Source organism: Engystomops pustulosus, chromosome 5 (assembly GCF_040894005.1).
Source record: "Engystomops pustulosus chromosome 5, aEngPut4.maternal, whole genome shotgun sequence".
In the NCBI taxonomy this organism is placed as follows: Eukaryota; Metazoa; Chordata; class Amphibia; order Anura; family Leptodactylidae; genus Engystomops; species Engystomops pustulosus.
The window spans coordinates 193793982-193811435 of NC_092415.1; the positions used below are offsets into that span (position 1 = coordinate 193793982).

The following is a 17454-nucleotide window of genomic DNA, read 5'->3' on the forward strand; positions in this document are numbered from 1 at the left end:
GTCCCCCATACACGTCTATGGGCACACGTGCTGCACCGTACCGCTCCATAGCCCGGGGAAAGATAGGACATGTCCTATCTTTCCCCGTATTACGGCGCCGTGCGCCATTAATTCCTATGGAGAGGGGCGGGGGTGAGCTGCGCTCACCTTCTCCTCCTCTCCCCGCGCTGCCGTGTGCCCGCCGTGCTACGGTGCGGCGGGCTCACGGCACTGTGAATTTAGCCTAATAGTGTATTTTATTTTTACTTTATGTTAAAAATAGACCTCTGTTGACTTTATTTTTATTTGTCATTTTTTAAATTTAACTTTTCCAACGTAATGGAGTCGCTCTGCATCACCAGTTAGAGGCAAAAGAAAATCAACAGCTGCAGTGAGAATAGTCACTATTAGGCTACATTCACATGACCGTTGGGGAACATATATACAGCTGGCGTATATACGCCGTATATACGTCTCACATAGGCCAGCAATGGGTGCACGGAGCCGTACGGAGCATTAAGGTGCAGCACACGGGAGGCACCCTACCATTCCGTACCCGGGAAAAGATAGGACATGCCCTATCCCCGTATTACGGCGCTGTGCGCCATGTATCTCTATGGAGAGGTGCGGGGGCGAGCAACGCTCCCCCCCTCCACCTCTCCCATGCACCGACGTGCGCCCAGCGTGCTACGCGGCGGTGAACACACGTTTGTGTGAATTTAGCCTTAGGGCTGTGGTGGGTCTAGATAAACCCAGCAGCAGCCAACCAGTATCGGCATCCTGGCGATCAGGTGATACTATGGTGCAGTCTTTGGGGAACAGTATCACCCATTGTAAATCTTCATTGGGAAATCCGGAACCTGATAAATAATTTCACAAAAGACACTCACATTAAGAAAACAGTAAAACATGCAGAAAAAAAAAACCTCCATCCATTACTTACATTGTACCAAATCATCATTTATAGCGACCAGATTTCCTCCAAAGGACTGACATCGAGATCTGGCATCATCCCAGTGAACGGAATCATTTGTTGCATCAAATATTCTATAACACTGAATGAGATTAATACAAATTTTAAGTTTTATATCAAGAATGTATAAAAATGTATAACACAGCCCCGGACAATCCCACCTTTTGCTTGCTGAGCGATAAGCTTGAATCGATCCTTTACACCCAATTCAGTATTGTATTCTACATTTCTCTTTTAAGGGGTTTTCCCACGAATACAAGTTAGGCCCTATCCACAGGATGACCATTCTGCTCCAATCATCTCAATGGAGCTGCCGGAAATTGCTGTGCGCCATACTCGGCAATCTCCGTCAGCTCCATAGAGATGAATGGAGCAGAACAGTCGTGAGCGGCCAACTGCTCCATTACTCTCATGGAGCAACGAGGGATCCGACAGAGGTACGTGGGATCCTATCCGACCCCTCATTTTTGTGATCTGTGGGGGTCTCATCTTTCAGACCCCCACTGATCAGCAAGTCAGGCCCTATCCTGTGGATAGGGCCTAACTTGTATTTGTGGGAAAGCCCCTTTAAGAGGGGGTCTGACCCTTCTTCCCCTTCTAGTCCCACTTGTCTAACACGATTGCTTTTTGCCTAGTATTGTCATCATGACCTGCTGAAAGCCTGCACTTAATATGATCTTTGCACTATGCTCACATGAACCTGTGAATTAGTTTCTACTGTTTGTAATTGGTCATCTATAATCATAAATATGCTTACCATGTTACTGTATATACAATTGTATTCTGGATTATCAATAAAATTGATATGTTTGACACTAAAAATGTATAACAAATGTATACAAAAATATATCAATAAAGACCCAGAATTATAATTTGGACTTTGCATGGCATATGTGCTTGGCATATTGGGGCTGGCTATATACCGGGGGCAGGCTGGCTATATACTCGGGGCGGGCTGGCTGTCTATATACTGGTGCTCAGGGGGCTGAATAGCTACATACTGCAAGGAAGCTGTGACATGTGTTTGCCACCCTAGGCTTATACTCGAGTCAATAGGTTTTCCCAGTTTTTTGTGATGAAATTAGGTACCTCGGCTTAAATTTGGGTCGGCTTATACTCGAGTATGTACAGAAGATCAAAATGATATCATATAGCTATGACATAAATTACAAAAATGGGAATAGCCCTATGAAAACAAGCGAAATCTGTTAATAAAGACAGCCAGGAAATTCCTAGGGATAGGTCTACATGACTGTGGGGGAGGAGGATCACAAGGCTATAGGTGTAGGAGTGAAGTAAGGGGAATAATATTACAATATTGTACTCAGGTTTTTATACCTTTGGTCCAAATGAAAGCCAATCTGATGGACATCCACCTTCTGGTGCAGGAATAGTTGGAGCCAATGTTGTATTGATGGAACTATTTGTCCTTTCACAGATAAATTTGTAAGGAACACCACAATTTATGTCATTCCAAAGTCCTATATAAGATGAAATTATTTTTAAAAAATTACACATTAGGAAAGGGCATGTGACCACTGAAGCTCTTCCTGCTGGCCTTGTGCAGTCTTAGATTTAGTAGAATTTTGAGGAACCCACCCAGCTTCATACATGCACTGTAGTAGTACAGACTGAGCCATCTTCACTAATATCTGCGATCAGTGCTGGCATTGATCAGGAGTGCTAAAGTGAACCTGTCACCAGGAATGTCATTTTTAGCTGGTGATAGGTTACAATATGCTAATTTTAAAATGCCTTTGTCAGCATTCTGAACTATTTCAGTAGTTTAAGTTTATCTCTTATTACCTAGCTCTCTGCCAGCAGCGTTTGGTGAGTCCCAGGGGTGAGGGAGCATTCTTGCTCTCCTCCACCCCATTCCCTCCCCTCGCATGCTTGCCCAATACACATAGCAGGAAATGGGGAGGAGGAGGGAGCTGGATGAATGTGGATAAGAGGAGACTGAACGAGGCACACACAGGCTGCAGCTGCCCCCCTTCTTCCCGGGACTTGCCACGTGCTGCTGCAGGGAGCCAGGTCATTTAAAATAAATTAAAAATTATTGAAATAATTCAAAATGCTGACAAATCCATTTTTAATATCAGTAGAGCATAGGTTATTGGAACCTGCCACCAGCTAAAAATGTCACTCCTGGTGACACTGGCACTTTAATCTTTCAAGTGCCACAGTCAAACATGACCACAGCACTTAAAACGTGGCAGCACGTACACCTTCCCCAGGGACCTTATCGAGGAGCAGAGATCTGTAACTTTGACAGAGGGGAGCCTTTTTAAAGGCTCCCATAGATGTCTTCCAATTATCTGCAGTAGACTGGAGGTATAAAATGCACCAAAATGACAATGTACATAGTACAATCGTACCAGAGATCAGACCCCTTAGGGTTCTAAGATCCTAGGGGACTTCAAACTAATTAAAAAAAAAATTAAAATCACTATAAATAAAAATAAATTAAAACGTTTTTTTAAAAATACTTCAAAAATTAAAATCTTAAATTTCAAATCACTTAAGAATTCAAATAAAAAAATAAATAAGTTAGGTATCACTGCATCCCCAAACTCTGGGTCTATCAAAATCTAAAAAAAATTATCCCTTTCAGGGAACACCATTATGCAAAATATTTTTTTATAGAAAGTGATCAAAATATCATAAAAGTCCTTAAATGGCATCAATGAACACATCAGCAAAAAAATATCATTTTGCACAACTGTGTATCCCAAAAGTATAAAAAAAAGTTGTGATTATAATGCCCCAAAGAATAAAGGGGGAGTGTCATTTTGGTCATAAATTGGAAACCATAAAAACCAAGCCCAAACAAAATGCAACTTGTTTTTTGGGGGTAAATTGTACTGCTTTTGTATTTTGTCCCATTCCATAGAATATAGAATACTATCCCTAGGAAGTCAGCGAACAAAGAGTAACTGCAGCATCACGCAAGTTTTCTTCGGATTAAAAAGACATATTCTATATTGTATTCAAGATTTCAGCATCCGTAATGCAAGTGCAGCAGTAAGATCGATCAACGCGTTTCGACAGGAGCCGTCTGTCATTATGATGACTATGACTAAGATGACTCCCGTGGAAACACTGCTCTTGTTTTATGGATCTGGTCCTGCACATAACAAGGCTTCATATATCTCTGTAACAAGAATAATAAAAAGGTGGCCTTTGGAAGGTCGGGAGAGAGAAAGAGAAAAGCAAAAACGAAAAAAGGGCTGCAGCATTAAGGGGTTAAAGAGCCAGCATGCGCCCTCATGAATTGCCTGTACAAAAGGGTATTTAGTTCTTCGTGTCCTGCAAAGACTTCTGTATAAGCTGTCTTGTCATCTTATGTATGTTATCAGGCTGAAGCCCTACCATATGGTGATGTCATCTCCACGCAAAACTCATCATTATTGGCAAAGTTAGGCTGATTTAATTTCCAGGCAACAAAATCAATTGGAGAACCATCCATCCACCTAATAATAAAGAAGAATAAAGGATAATACACAGAAGAATTATCATATAGGATACTTGTCCGAACTTGTGCTGTCCAAACTGCTTTTGGCTTCGGGAAATTGAAGGGCAAATACAGCGGCCTCCAATGGTGGGGGGCAGAAGTGCAGCTCAATAAGACAGAGAAACAGCAGCCACTAGTGGCCAAGAATAAAAATACAACAAGAATGGAAATTAAATGTAAATTTGTGAAGACTAAATATAGTATTTGCTATATAATATAAGACATAGGCGTTGCTCCTTCAGTCAGGCGATTAGCACTTTAGGCTTTATATTTCTCAATGAACACTGTGTAAAGAGCAGTTACAGTATATTCTGCATATTACCCATAAGTATTCAACAATTAAAGGCAAGATAAGCCTATTTCATGCATTTTACACCTACTTAAATTCTCTGTCCAGTCCCAAACGTAGACCAATGTAATAACTGCCACGTCTTTTTATTTCAGATACAATCTAAAAAGGAAACGGAGAAGGTCAGTGAATGTAAAGCTCCATGTAAGAGCCATTGTAACCCCCACCCCCCCACCCCGAGCCTAAAATAAGAAGATGATCAGTGCTCAGAACTTACATATTGCCACAGAAATCTCCTCTCAGATTCACTGTTAATGGTGACAAGATGGGAAAAATTGTGTTTGCAATATTCCAGGGCTTTCTCCATGGGCATTTCATCCTGGCTTATATAGTATTGGCTGTCATTATAGATCAGCCAGCCGTTACTGGTAAATTCATAATCTGTAATGTAAAGGGGATACAAATACAGGCAGTTCTTAAGTTGAATTTGTATACAAGTCGCAACTGTATATTTTATAATTGTAACCACAGCCAAATTTTTTTTGGTCTCTGTGACAATCGGATTTTAAAAATGTTGGATTCACGTAAGAACCAAGATTAACAATGAAGCTTCAGGAAACCTAGAAGTAGATCTGGTGGTAGCTTTCTCCTGCCGGCCTATGCCATAATCTGTAATTTAATAACCTTGGAACCTACCTTGTTAAAAAACTTTATTTTAATATTATGTAAACCAACTGCATAGGCTACTCATGCGTGTAGTAGCCTGTCCGGGCACCGGGAGCTAAGGATACTCCACACCCCAGTAGCCTCTACTTCTGATGGTAGATTTTTCATGGTAGCTTTCCTAAACTTCACATCACTCTCAAAGCATTTGCTGGATGGAAAGTCCGGGCCAAATGCTACTGCTGAGTTCAGTTCCGATTGTCAGCGATCGGGCCAAAAGTTGCAGCTAGCACATGCTGCGAGTGTGAGTTAAAACACAGAAATCATATAAAGTACTAGCAGATGAAGCACCTCTTTGTTGGGCACCTCCAAAGTGTTAGGAGACATATTTATTGTGATGCTACTAACCTTAGCGACTGACTCACTCACCTAGGATACAGTAGTAAGGTGATGCTAGAAAGGCCAAAAATTATGAAAGCATGTCGAGAAGTGGGAACACCTCTGCAGGCTTCTTCTGGAGATTCTCAGGCTACTCATCACAAGGCAATGTACGCTACTGTTACAGTGAGTATTTGAGAGTGTTGAGTGCTTGTACTTCTAATCAATGAGCGCTCTATTAGACAAGCCCCATTGGATATCTCAAAATATATACAAAAAGAATCTTCCCCACTATTGTACAGTCATGGCCAAAAGTTTTGAGAATGACAAAATATTATATTTTCACATGATCTGTTGCCCTGTTTTTATGTGTGTGTTAGATGTTTTTATCAAATACAGAAATACAAGTGCAATCATATTATGAGTAACAAAAGCTTTTATTGACAGTGAGAATGAGTTACTGCAGCGAGAACAAGCTGTTTTCCAGATGTTCCAAACAATCGGATTCATCAGAGAAAATGACGTTACCCCAGTCCTCAGCAGTCCACTCCCTTTTGCAGAATATCAGTCTGTCCCTGATGTTTTTTCTGGAGAGAAGTGGCTTTTTTGCTTCCCTCCTTGACACCAGGCCTTACTCCAAGAGTCTCCGCCTCACAGTGCATGCAGATGCACTCACACCTGCCTGCTGCCATTCCTGAGCAAGCTCTGTACTGCTGGTAGCTCGATCCCGAAGCTGAAGCACTTTTAGGAGATGGTCCTGGTGCTTGCTGGTCCTTCTTGGGCGCCTTGGAGCCTTTTTGGCAACAATGGAACCTGCAATGATGACTGCACGTGTTTCTTTAGAGATAACCATGGTTAACAGAAGAGAAACAATGATGCCAAGCACTAGCCTCCTTTTAAAGTGTCCAGTGGTGTGATTCTTACTTAATCATGACAGATTGATCTCCAGCCATGTCCTCATCAACACCCACACCTGTGTTACTGGAGCAATCACTGAAACAATGTTAGCTGCTCCTTTTAAGGCAGGCCTGCAATGAAGTGGAAATGTGTTTTGGGGGAAAAAGTTCATTTTCTAGGCAAATATTAACTTTGCAGTTAATTGCTGTTAAGCTGATCACTCTTTATAACATTCTGGAGTATATGCAAATTGCCATTAAAAACCTGATGCAGTCGACTTTGTAAAAATTAACATTTGTATCATTCTCATAACTTTTGGCCATGACTGTAATGTCCCACAAGATAGGACATTACTAAATTCATCACATTTAAAAGGGTATTCCCACAAAGACAAGATTCTTCAATATACTCAGTATAACAAAATAACATATTCTCTAATTCAATATTATCAACAAAAGTACAGCATTTGACAGATATAATTCCAACCTCTCTCTATCAGTCCTGGTGTTTATAATTTTGGTTGTCCCTGGATCCAACCGTAAATCTTCTATGACTGGACAATTCCCTCTAGCTTATCTTGCATTGCAGGAGGAAGGGTAGAGGTAGGAGGCAGACAGCACTACTACGCTCTGGAGGGGGTGATGTAGCAGTGCTGACTGTGTTATTGTGTCTTATATCCATCTCATGAGCTGTCTCATCTCGCTTTTTCTTTGTCAGATACTTGTAGATTATTTATAAGCTAAATTAAAGTTTAGCTAAACCCTGTACTCTGATAAATTAAGCACATTGTCATCACACACCATCAACCAGCACAGAGGGATCATGAAGTGCTTGGTTAGGGAAGTGACTTTAAGGCTGTGATTTCTCCTGGGGATTAATCTTACTAATACTATAGCTATCCAATAATGATCCTTTGTCATCTGCCCAAAAGGACTGTTTACATCTGTATTACATCATGCCTGCCACAAAGAAGTGAATGTGCAATTTATTTATGTTATGTTTGCAGCCAACCAGTCCACAGTATTGTGGGGGACATTAATCATAGTCTGTTAGACTGTTTTGAGCGTCTTTTAGCGCAAAAATCTGGCGCATCTCGTTAATTTGGCGCATTTATGCACCATTTTCTGGCACACGGCAAAGTTCAGCACTTAGTGGTTTTGAGTCCCTGCGCCTTATCTGACATAGTGAGTGCGTCCTATACAGATGTTTGCACGGGATCTATCACAAAAAGATGCAAAAAAAGGCGCAAAAATGCACCTACTCTCAGCAGGTGCACTTCCAAAAAACTTCACTTTTCATTACTAAAAACATACATTTTAGGTTCCCAAATGAAAAATTCCCTCCATGCAACATGGAAAATACTGTGAGTGATTATTGTCTCCATTTCATGTAAATTATAATAAAAAAGGAAAAGACTCATTTCAGCAAGAATTTTTTTTTTTTTTACATCTCTGTAACTTTTAGTCCCTGCAGTTACATCACTATGATAGTTTTTTTGTGCAGAGATGAAGCCCTGAACGTTCTGTCACATTTTCTCAGTCTCCTTTCATTATTGGTCACAGAGAGATCTAACAATTTGAGACAAATTTGGCGCAAATGAATCGGACATGCGACAATTCCAAAGTGCATTTACTAAGCCAGAACCAGATCCATCATAGATCAGGAGCCAAAAAGAAGAGCAAACCAGGCGCAAAAACAGGCGAACCTGAGACCCCCTATGATTAATGTCCCCCATAGTGTTCCTGCTGGAAAGCCTGTTTACATCCTGTTACCGGCTGATGTTCTGGACTGTGTGGCAAAAAGGAAATCATGGGTTTATTTCAAGATTTCCATTGTTTAGTATAATTTCTGGCCTGCCGCTAACATCACATGCCTCCTTTTTACCATCTGAATGAGGGTAATCACTACCACACACACACACACATATATATATATTAATTATATATATATTGCTGTCTCTCCCTCTTCTTTAATCTCTCTGCCCTCACTTGCATGGAAGATGCCCATTCATGTGGACCAAGCCATTATGACACAACCTGATGCTAGACCGCTCCACAAGCCAGCCTCTCCGGTCCATGAGTGAATCACTATACCACCACAATCCGAAACTTTTTCCCCTATGAAGAATAAAATATATAATCCTTACCAATATGTTGTGGTTCAGCATATAAAACAGCTCCTAAACAAAAGAGAAGAAAAGGTAAAGTTTTTTTCAGTTTTTTTGCATTAAAGGACATCTACTATAAGATATACTTATGGTAGACTCCTATAACTTATCTGTTCGTTGTTCGGGTCCATCTGATAATATACCTTTGTCTGTAGATTATTTTAATGAGAATAATTTCAACTTAAAATTCAACTTCAACCATTCCAAAAAGGAATAGGGAATGAGGTTATGTCTTAAGTAGAGAGTTTAGAATTTAGATTTTAGAGAGATTAGAATTTAGAGAGATTAGACTTTAGAGCAGTGGTGGCGAACCTATGGCACGGGTGCCCAAGGTGGCACTCAGAGCCCTCTCCTTGGGCACCTGCGCCATCACCCCAGCGCAGAGTTTGTCAGACAGGACTCAAGGCCTCTTGCGGTTCCAGGCAGCCCAGGACCCTAGAAGGAAGCTACAATCATAATCCAAACTTCTTCTCCTTCTTTCTACTGTATTGTTGTCCTCAGATGCCTATACAATTTAAACATGTAACAGAACAGGGAGTAATAAGTTACTGCTTCAATTGTCGAATCGGCACTTTGCAAAAAATATGTGGGTGTTGGTTGTAGTTTGGGCACTCAGCTTCTAAAAGGTTTGCCATCACTGCTTTAGAGGGTTTAGAATTTAGAGAATTTAGAATTTAGAGAGTTTAAATTTTAGAGAGTTTAAATTTTAGAGAGTTTAAATTTTAGAGAGTTTAAATTTTAGAGAGTTTAAATTTTAGAGAGTTTAGAATTTAGAGAATGTAGAATTTACAGAGTTTAGAATTTAGAGAATGTAGAATTTACAGAGTTTAGAATTTAGAGAATTTAGAATTTGGAGAGTTTAGAATTTAGAGAATTTAGAATTTAGAGAGTTTTGAATTAAGATATCCAATGTCAGGTAATACTCTGCTATTTGCGACATCTTGCCACCCTCCGCATGTCACAAAAAAACCTCCCTAAATGGGAATTTTCGAGAGCAAGAAGAATCTGCTCCTCGGATGACTTGTTCTCTAAAGTTTCTAAGTATATGTGAAATCATTTTTAGGTTATAATAAATACAATATTTCCAGAACACTTACTGACATACAATGCAGGTCCAGAACTGAACTATTGTACAAGGAATAAACGGTAACAATGAAGACATTCAAGTAACATTTAGTATAACCTATAATAAACAAGTACATAATAAGAGTCAATAAAAGACATCTTCCAAATTTGTACCAGGGCAACGATCTAACGTAGATTCTACCACAGGGTTGTCAATTAGTTTCCAAATTGTCACCTAACCTATTCTCTATTTCTGAAGGTAAACCAACATGGCTATGTGTACAGGGCAGCCACAGATGTGGAGATCTGAGATACACTTTGTGTAAACACAATGGGGCAGATTTACTTACCCGGTCCTGTCGCGATCCTGTGGTGCCTTGTTCGACGTGGATTCAGGTCTGCCTCGATTCACGAAGGTCTTGCGTCCAATTTCCTGCATGTGTCGCTTCTGCGCTGCGGTCCGCCGGAGTTCACCTTCTTCCTGGTGCATGTGAGTGCTTGATCTTGCGACACAATTCCGTTTTTAAATTTGTCTGGCAGCCATGCCCTCGATTTCTGTTGCATGTTAGCCGGAAAATGGAAACCAGACAGAATCGCGGTCCGCGGACCCTCAGTAAATGAGCCCTATTGAAGTCACTTCACAATTTTTTTCTTCTAATAACCAAATTTATAACATTAAAAGATACTTAATGTCAAAGATTTTTACTAAACGAAGAACAGAGAATGTAATGGCACAGGACCGCCCAAAGGAATCGCTTGCAGGAAAATGGTACCTTCGCAATACGACAAAGCAGTCCAGCAATAGTCTGCCCAGTTTATCAAATGAAAAGTCTTATAAAGTAAATGTCAAAACAAATGAAAATCAATAACAATTTTCCTTAAAATTCACCCATTTAGGGGAATCGAAAAACAGCTGCACAATTTGCCACAATAGCTTCCCAAAAAACAGATGCCCAAAAGTAATTGCTACCCACCTAAACACATAGAAGGATAAGACAAAAAAGAAGGTGGGGTGGACACGGAACAACTACAGAAAGGACAAAACAAGACCACAAGGGGAAGAAGAAGGGAGGGGGAGGAATGGGTTTAAATACACATACCCCTAACGGGTTAAATCATTGTAATGATTTAATGTATATTTATTGAGTTTGCTAATAGGCACACTGTGAGTTAATTTTCATTTTTTTTTGTCATATATGTATACTAAATATAACAAATTATGAGGTTTCTGAAATGATGAGCCAATGCAGCATTGGGGGTCAATGGGGGTCAATAATAGGAACAATGGAGGTCATTTACTAAGGGCCCAATTCGCGTTTTCCCGAGGTGTTACCCGAATATTTCCAATTTGCGCCGATTTTCCCTGAATTGCCCCGGAATTTTGGCGCACACGATTGGATTGTGGCGCATCGGCGCTGGCATGCACGCAATGGAAATCGGGGCGCGTGGCCGAACGAAAACCCGATGGATTTGGAAAAAACACTGCATTTTTAAAAAAAAAGTGTCGCGAGACTTGCACTTACCTTCACCAGGTATAGGCCGGTGAACTTTAGGGCATTCCAGCGGGCCTCGGGGAACTTCAGCGCAGCAGCGCCACCTGGTGGACGTCGGAGGAAGTACCTTAGTGAATCCCGGCCGGACCCGAATCCACCGCAGAGAACGCGCTGCTGGATCGCGAATGGACCGGGTAAGTAAATCTGCCCCAATACATTTTAGCTATTTAGTTTGCACTTGCCATTTTATAGTTGAGACTACGACTAATAATCTTGTAAGATTTGGAACGCATCAGCTTTTCTTTTATTTCTTCATAGTGTCATGAATATTTTTTAACTGGAATGGAATAAAATGTATTTTTAACAGATCATTTTTTAAGGACTTGGCTATGTGCCGGACATTCACATGTTTTCTATGAATTGTGCTAATTCTGACTCTGGTGCTGTGGATCTTATCTGTTCGTTGTGTGGTCTTGTTTCCTAAGTTATTTTTTACTATATCCTAGAATGGCTGCTGTCAAAGGTGCTCCTGCGACCCATGTTTTGGGTTGCAGGCGCTCCCGTGTGCTCCGTGTAACTGGCAGCCTCACTTATCTAGCTGCGCTCCAGCGACGGTCTCTTGCTTCAGCACGTGCTGCCCCGCCTCCTAGGGCGTCTGAAATTTAAAGGGCCTGTGCTCCGCTGGCCACTTCACAACCTATACCTGCTCAACCTCTTCCCCTGACACCTGGATCTTTGTGCTTCTATGCATAAGAGAAAACTGTATTCCAAGCCCTTTGCGATTTTCCTAATTTCCCGCTGTGTCCTCGATTCCGTTCCTGATTCCCGTGCTGCCCGTCCTGACCTACCGCTACATCCCCAATACATCCCCAACTCTTATTCTGTGCGGCCTGTCTCGACCTCCTGCCTGCCTCTCCTCCTGCCTTAAGATTCTGTACTACGCCTTGGCCGTCACTGCAGACAAAGTCGCACCTCAGGAACAACCTGGTGGTACCACGCCTCAACAAGTCCAACCTGCTTTGCGGCGGGCTCTGGTAAAGACTTGATACCACTCAGACTCCGGTCCCAGGTGTCAGCTTACGTCATCGTCCGCGGTGGTGCAGAGGATCCACTACCACTGATCCTAACAGCTGCTCTGTCGAATGCCGGGTACTGCCTGTGATTCGCTCAATGAAATCCACCGAGCAGTCTGGAAATCTGTCGGAGACTTTCCTTGCCTGCAGCCGGCTTGATTTGATTTGCTTCTCATCAGGGAAAAAGGAATGAAAATAAAGGAAAATACCACAAAATTATCAAAATTGTCTATTGCTAGTTGGTAAATCTGGCAGTGTGTAAGATTTGTTTAAACAACAAGGTGCCCACCCACTACGTCATGCACTTGCTGCTGTAGCAGGGTCACGCCTGTCGATGTCACTTCACTATTGAGCCCCTGTATACAAAGGGGTGAGTATCTTCTATTTTTATATCCCCTGGGGACCTATATATAAAAACCTCTGATCTCTTACGACTCCTTTGAGTCAGAAAGAACAGCAGTACCACACTGAAACCCCTCTGGGGTAGTCTGTTATTTAGATCATCGGAAAATTTTAATAAGATTTTACCTTTTTTTATCTTACAAATCCATTCCCGTAAATCATCACAGTCGCTAAGTTTCCAACGGAAAAAATACAGATATTGACAGTCTTTCAGTTCGAGGGAATTGTGATCATCACTAAACGCTTTATAAGTCACCTATTGAAAATAAAATATAAATGATGAATCAGCAAATAAGAACAAGGGCAAAATTCAGGACATTGGAGGAGCTGCGCTATTCATTCTCTAGGATTCTAAGGCAATCAGTTCGGTATTTCCACACTAGGGCCTACCGCAAATATAAGGCTCCTTAGACGGAGTATCCTTCATTGTGAGCATAACAATTGTACAAATGGGGGTCATTTATCTTTAGTAAGGACGTTTGTCTTTTTTTGTTTTGGACTTTTTTGATTTGGTTTGATTAAAGGGTTTGTATGGATCGGTGGGGGTTTCAGTGATTGGACCGTGAGAATGGGGGGCCCGTAGTACCCCAGCTGCACCTGAGATGATTGGAGCTCAGTTCATCTCTAATGATGACGGAGCAGCCGGTAGGACAAATTTCCCTTTTTAGTGTTGGTATTTCATATTCTATGCAATGCACGGGAAAGCTGTGAAATTCTACAATTTTTGTGGGCTCTGTTTTCAGGGCTTTCACTGTGCGCTCCAAATGACACCTCCCCTTTATTCTTTGGGTCAGTACGATTACCGGGATACCAAAGTTATAAAGGTTTTTTTAGGTTTTTAAAGAATTGAGATCTTTTGTACATAAAATTTGCCATTTTGCCAATAACTTTTTCATACTTTGATGTCTGGACCTGTGAGAGGGATGCACTGACAATTTCACTGAAATAAACTTTGGACCTTTGTGGTAATATTTTAATTAAATGATAAAGTGGCGATTCGGACAATGGAACGGTGTTCACGGCCGGGAATATACTTTTTATATTTTAGATTTATTTAGAAATTTTAAAAAATTTACCTTTTTTTTTCTGCTATTATTTCAGTACTTTAACCCTTAGGGGTCTGATCTCTCATACAATATATTGTAATACTAGTGTATTGCAGTATATAGTCATTTTACTGCTGATCTCTAGTTGCCTGCCATCCACAGGCTTTTAGAGATCAGTATACAAGTATACAGGTCTACAAGTGTCTATGAGACTGTAGGCTCTCATAGCAACCGATCGCTTCCCTCCGATGATGTCATTGGGGGGGCACCCTTTGGCAATCGGCAACAAGGTTGGGTTTGACCGTGGCAATTAACAGGTCTACTATTGCAATCAGTGCCAGCATCAGTTAGAGTCAGGTGAGCTCTCTCCATACACCAGCCGCAACACCACGACGTAATAGTATGTGGTGTTTATTATCATGGTGCATGTAAGGGTTGGTGGGTCTGTTACAGTTCAATTCTATTACTGAATTGACAAAATTTTGTTCATCTCAGAGAATTCTGCAACTTACACTCTTTACATAGGACCATATTACTTTGTACAACCTTCTCCTGCTCTATAACATGCTGCCTGCAGAAAGGACACTATGTACAATCTGCTCGGCTCCTTCTGCTCTATAACTTGCTGCATGAAGACAGGACACTATGTACAATCTGCTCAGCTCCTCCTGCTCTATAACATGCTGCCTGCAGATAGGACACTATGTACAATCTGCTTAGCTCCTCCTGCTCTATAACATGTTGCCTGTAGATACAACATTATGTACAATCTACTCAACTCCTCCTGCTCTAAACCATGCTGACTGCAGATCGGACACTACGTACAATCTGCTCAGCTCCTCCTGCTCTATAACATGCTGCATGAAGACAGGACACTATGTACACTCTGATCATCTCCTCCTGCTCTATAACATGCTGACTGCAGATCGGACACTAGGTACAACCTGCTCAGCTCCTCCTGCTCTATAACATGCTGCCTGCAGACAAGACACTGTTTACAATCTGCTCAACTCCTCCTGCTGTATAACACTGCATCCATAAAGGACACAATGTACAACCTTCTCAGGTCCTCCTGCTCTATAACATCCTGCCTGCAGATAGGACACTATGTACAATCTCCTCAGCTCCTCCTGCTCTATAACATCCTGCCTGCAGATAGGACACTATGTACTATCTGCTCAGCTCCTCCTACTCTATAACATGCTGCCTGCAGATAGGACACTATGTACAATCTGCTCAGCTCCTCCTGCTCTATAACATGCTTCCTACAGATAGGATACTATGTACTATCTGCTCAGCTCCTCCTGCTCTATAACATGCTGCCTGCAGATAGGACACTATGTGCAATCTGCTCAGCTCCTCCTGCTCTATAACATGCTGCCTGCAGATAGGACACTATGTACAATCTGCTCAGCCCCTCCTGCTCTGAAACAGGCCGCTGGCAGATAGGACACTATGTACAATCTGCTCAGGTCCTCCTGCTCTATAACATGCTGCCTGCAGATAGGACACTATGTACAATCTGCTCAGCTCCTCCTGCTCTATAATATGCTGCCTGCGGATAGGACAGTATGTGGAATCTACTCAGCTCCTCCTGCTCTATAACATGCTGCCTGCAGATAGGACACTATGTGCAATGTGCTCAGCTCCTCCTGCTCTATAACATGCTGCCTGCAGATAGGACACTATGTGCAATGTGCTCAGCTCCTCCTGCTCTATAACATGCTGCCTGCAGATAGGACAGTATGTGGAATCTACTCAGCTCCTCCTGCTCTATAACTAAACACTATATAACAATATGTACAACGTCAGCTTTTTCTATTTCATCAGAGATTGCTAGAAGATAAGACAACTTGCTCAATGGGTTTTGTTTGGCAAATGTTAATACCACAATTACAAATACTTACAGGAGACCCGTCTGACCAGGTATATCCTGTGTATGGACCACTTCTTTTAAGACCAATCCATGGTGTTTTAAACGTATAAGGATATCTTACTCTGCAAAAAATGAATGTGATAATAGATGAATAAACAGCAATGTCCCCTTATATCATGAGTAATAATCGACGTGTTATGGTCTGTATCAAACTAAAATAATATTATGTTACTTTTTGGTTATCGTCTATTTTTACCAACAAGATGTAGCAATTTTTTGCTATTTTCACCACATAGCGTTGGTCTGATTGGGACCCCTTAGATCAGTGATGGGGAACCTTTTAGAGACCGAGTACCCATACTATAACCAAAATCCACTTATTTACCATGAAGTGCCAACATTGCATTTCAAGCAGTAACTTATTTCTACCTGCTGTTCAACATCTATCAATCGTATCGTCCCCTTTGAGGCCACTAATACAATTGAAAGAAGGAGGGCACATTCAGACTATCATTGTAGCATCTCACCAGCCTCTCTCTGCACATGAAGGATGGTGGGTCCAGTAGGAGGACCTACAAAGATATTGCAGTTCTATCAGCACCTTCTCACTTTTCCCGCAGTTCCAAACAGCCAATGAAGTGTCGCTTTAAAATAGCGCTGATTGCAGCATCTCTTAAGTTGCCTGGGACTACAGGAATATTTGGTGGATTTGGTCCTGTTTGGTGAGCTCTGTTTTGGGGTCAATGGCCTGAGTGCCCACAGAAAGGGCTCTGAGTGCCTCCTCTGGCACCCGTGCCATAGGTTTGCCACTACTGCTTTAGATGCTGCAGTCAGATTGTGATTGTGGCATCTGTGATGTTTGCACTCATCAGTGAAGGCTCCTATCTCTCTCATTGCCGAAAGGGGGAATAGAACAGAATTGCAGTTGAACACACAATTTAATAGAATTCAATCCCCAGAATGTTTTCCATAAAACCTACAGCTTATTAAAGCCTTATTTTCTTTATTATTTCAATTCATAGAATTTTTTCCTGCCATTCGGCTAAACATTACACATTCCTGAAAAGGGAAAGGGGAGACTTAAGCAACACAATGGGACAAAGTACTTAACTGTCCGACGGAGTTCCCCGAAAGTGCAATGTCTGATGATCATGCACTGTGCCGCGATTCACTAAGATCGTGCGCCCGATATCCTGCATGTGTCGCTTCCCCGCTCAGGTCTGCCATAGTTCACCTTCTTCTTCCTGGTGCATGTAAGTGCATTGTTTTTCAGCACAAATTGAAAGTTAAATCCCGCACTCAGTCTGAGCGTCCAATTTCTGTTGCATGAAAGCCAGAGCAACCGCGCCAAAATCCGCGTGCGACACAATCCCAGCGCCAACCCCTGTTAAATACCTGTCAAAGATACACAAATCCCGAAAACCGTGAACAGTCTGACGAATGTGCGATCCTCGACCCTTAGTAAATAAGCCCCAATGTAAGTCTACATTCACACTGCTCAACATGGGGAGAGTAAAAACATTCACGCTGCTGTTGTGGGAACATATGTACGTCCCTACAGATGGCAATAGGCTCTCAGCAGCAGAACATGTATGGCACCGTACTACACCGTACAAGGGGAAAAGATAGAACCAGCGGC

The 17454-nt window shown here is 41.8% G+C and overlaps 1 protein-coding gene across 1 annotated transcript in view; it reads right to left on the bottom strand.

Annotated features, from left to right (window-relative positions):
- LOC140134160 (macrophage mannose receptor 1-like) overlaps positions 1-17454 on the bottom strand; it is a 66690-nt gene that overhangs the window by 15571 nt on the left and 33665 nt on the right. The window contains exons 14-21 of the mRNA XM_072154797.1: positions 15847-15937; positions 13020-13149; positions 8840-8872; positions 5033-5196; positions 4847-4917; positions 4325-4425; positions 2291-2433; positions 923-1034 (exon numbers count right to left, since the gene is read on the bottom strand). Of these exons, the coding sequence (XP_072010898.1) occupies positions 923-1034; positions 2291-2433; positions 4325-4425; positions 4847-4917; positions 5033-5196; positions 8840-8872; positions 13020-13149; positions 15847-15937 (845 nt within the window). The remainder of the gene's footprint in view (positions 1-922; positions 1035-2290; positions 2434-4324; positions 4426-4846; positions 4918-5032; positions 5197-8839; positions 8873-13019; positions 13150-15846; positions 15938-17454) is intronic.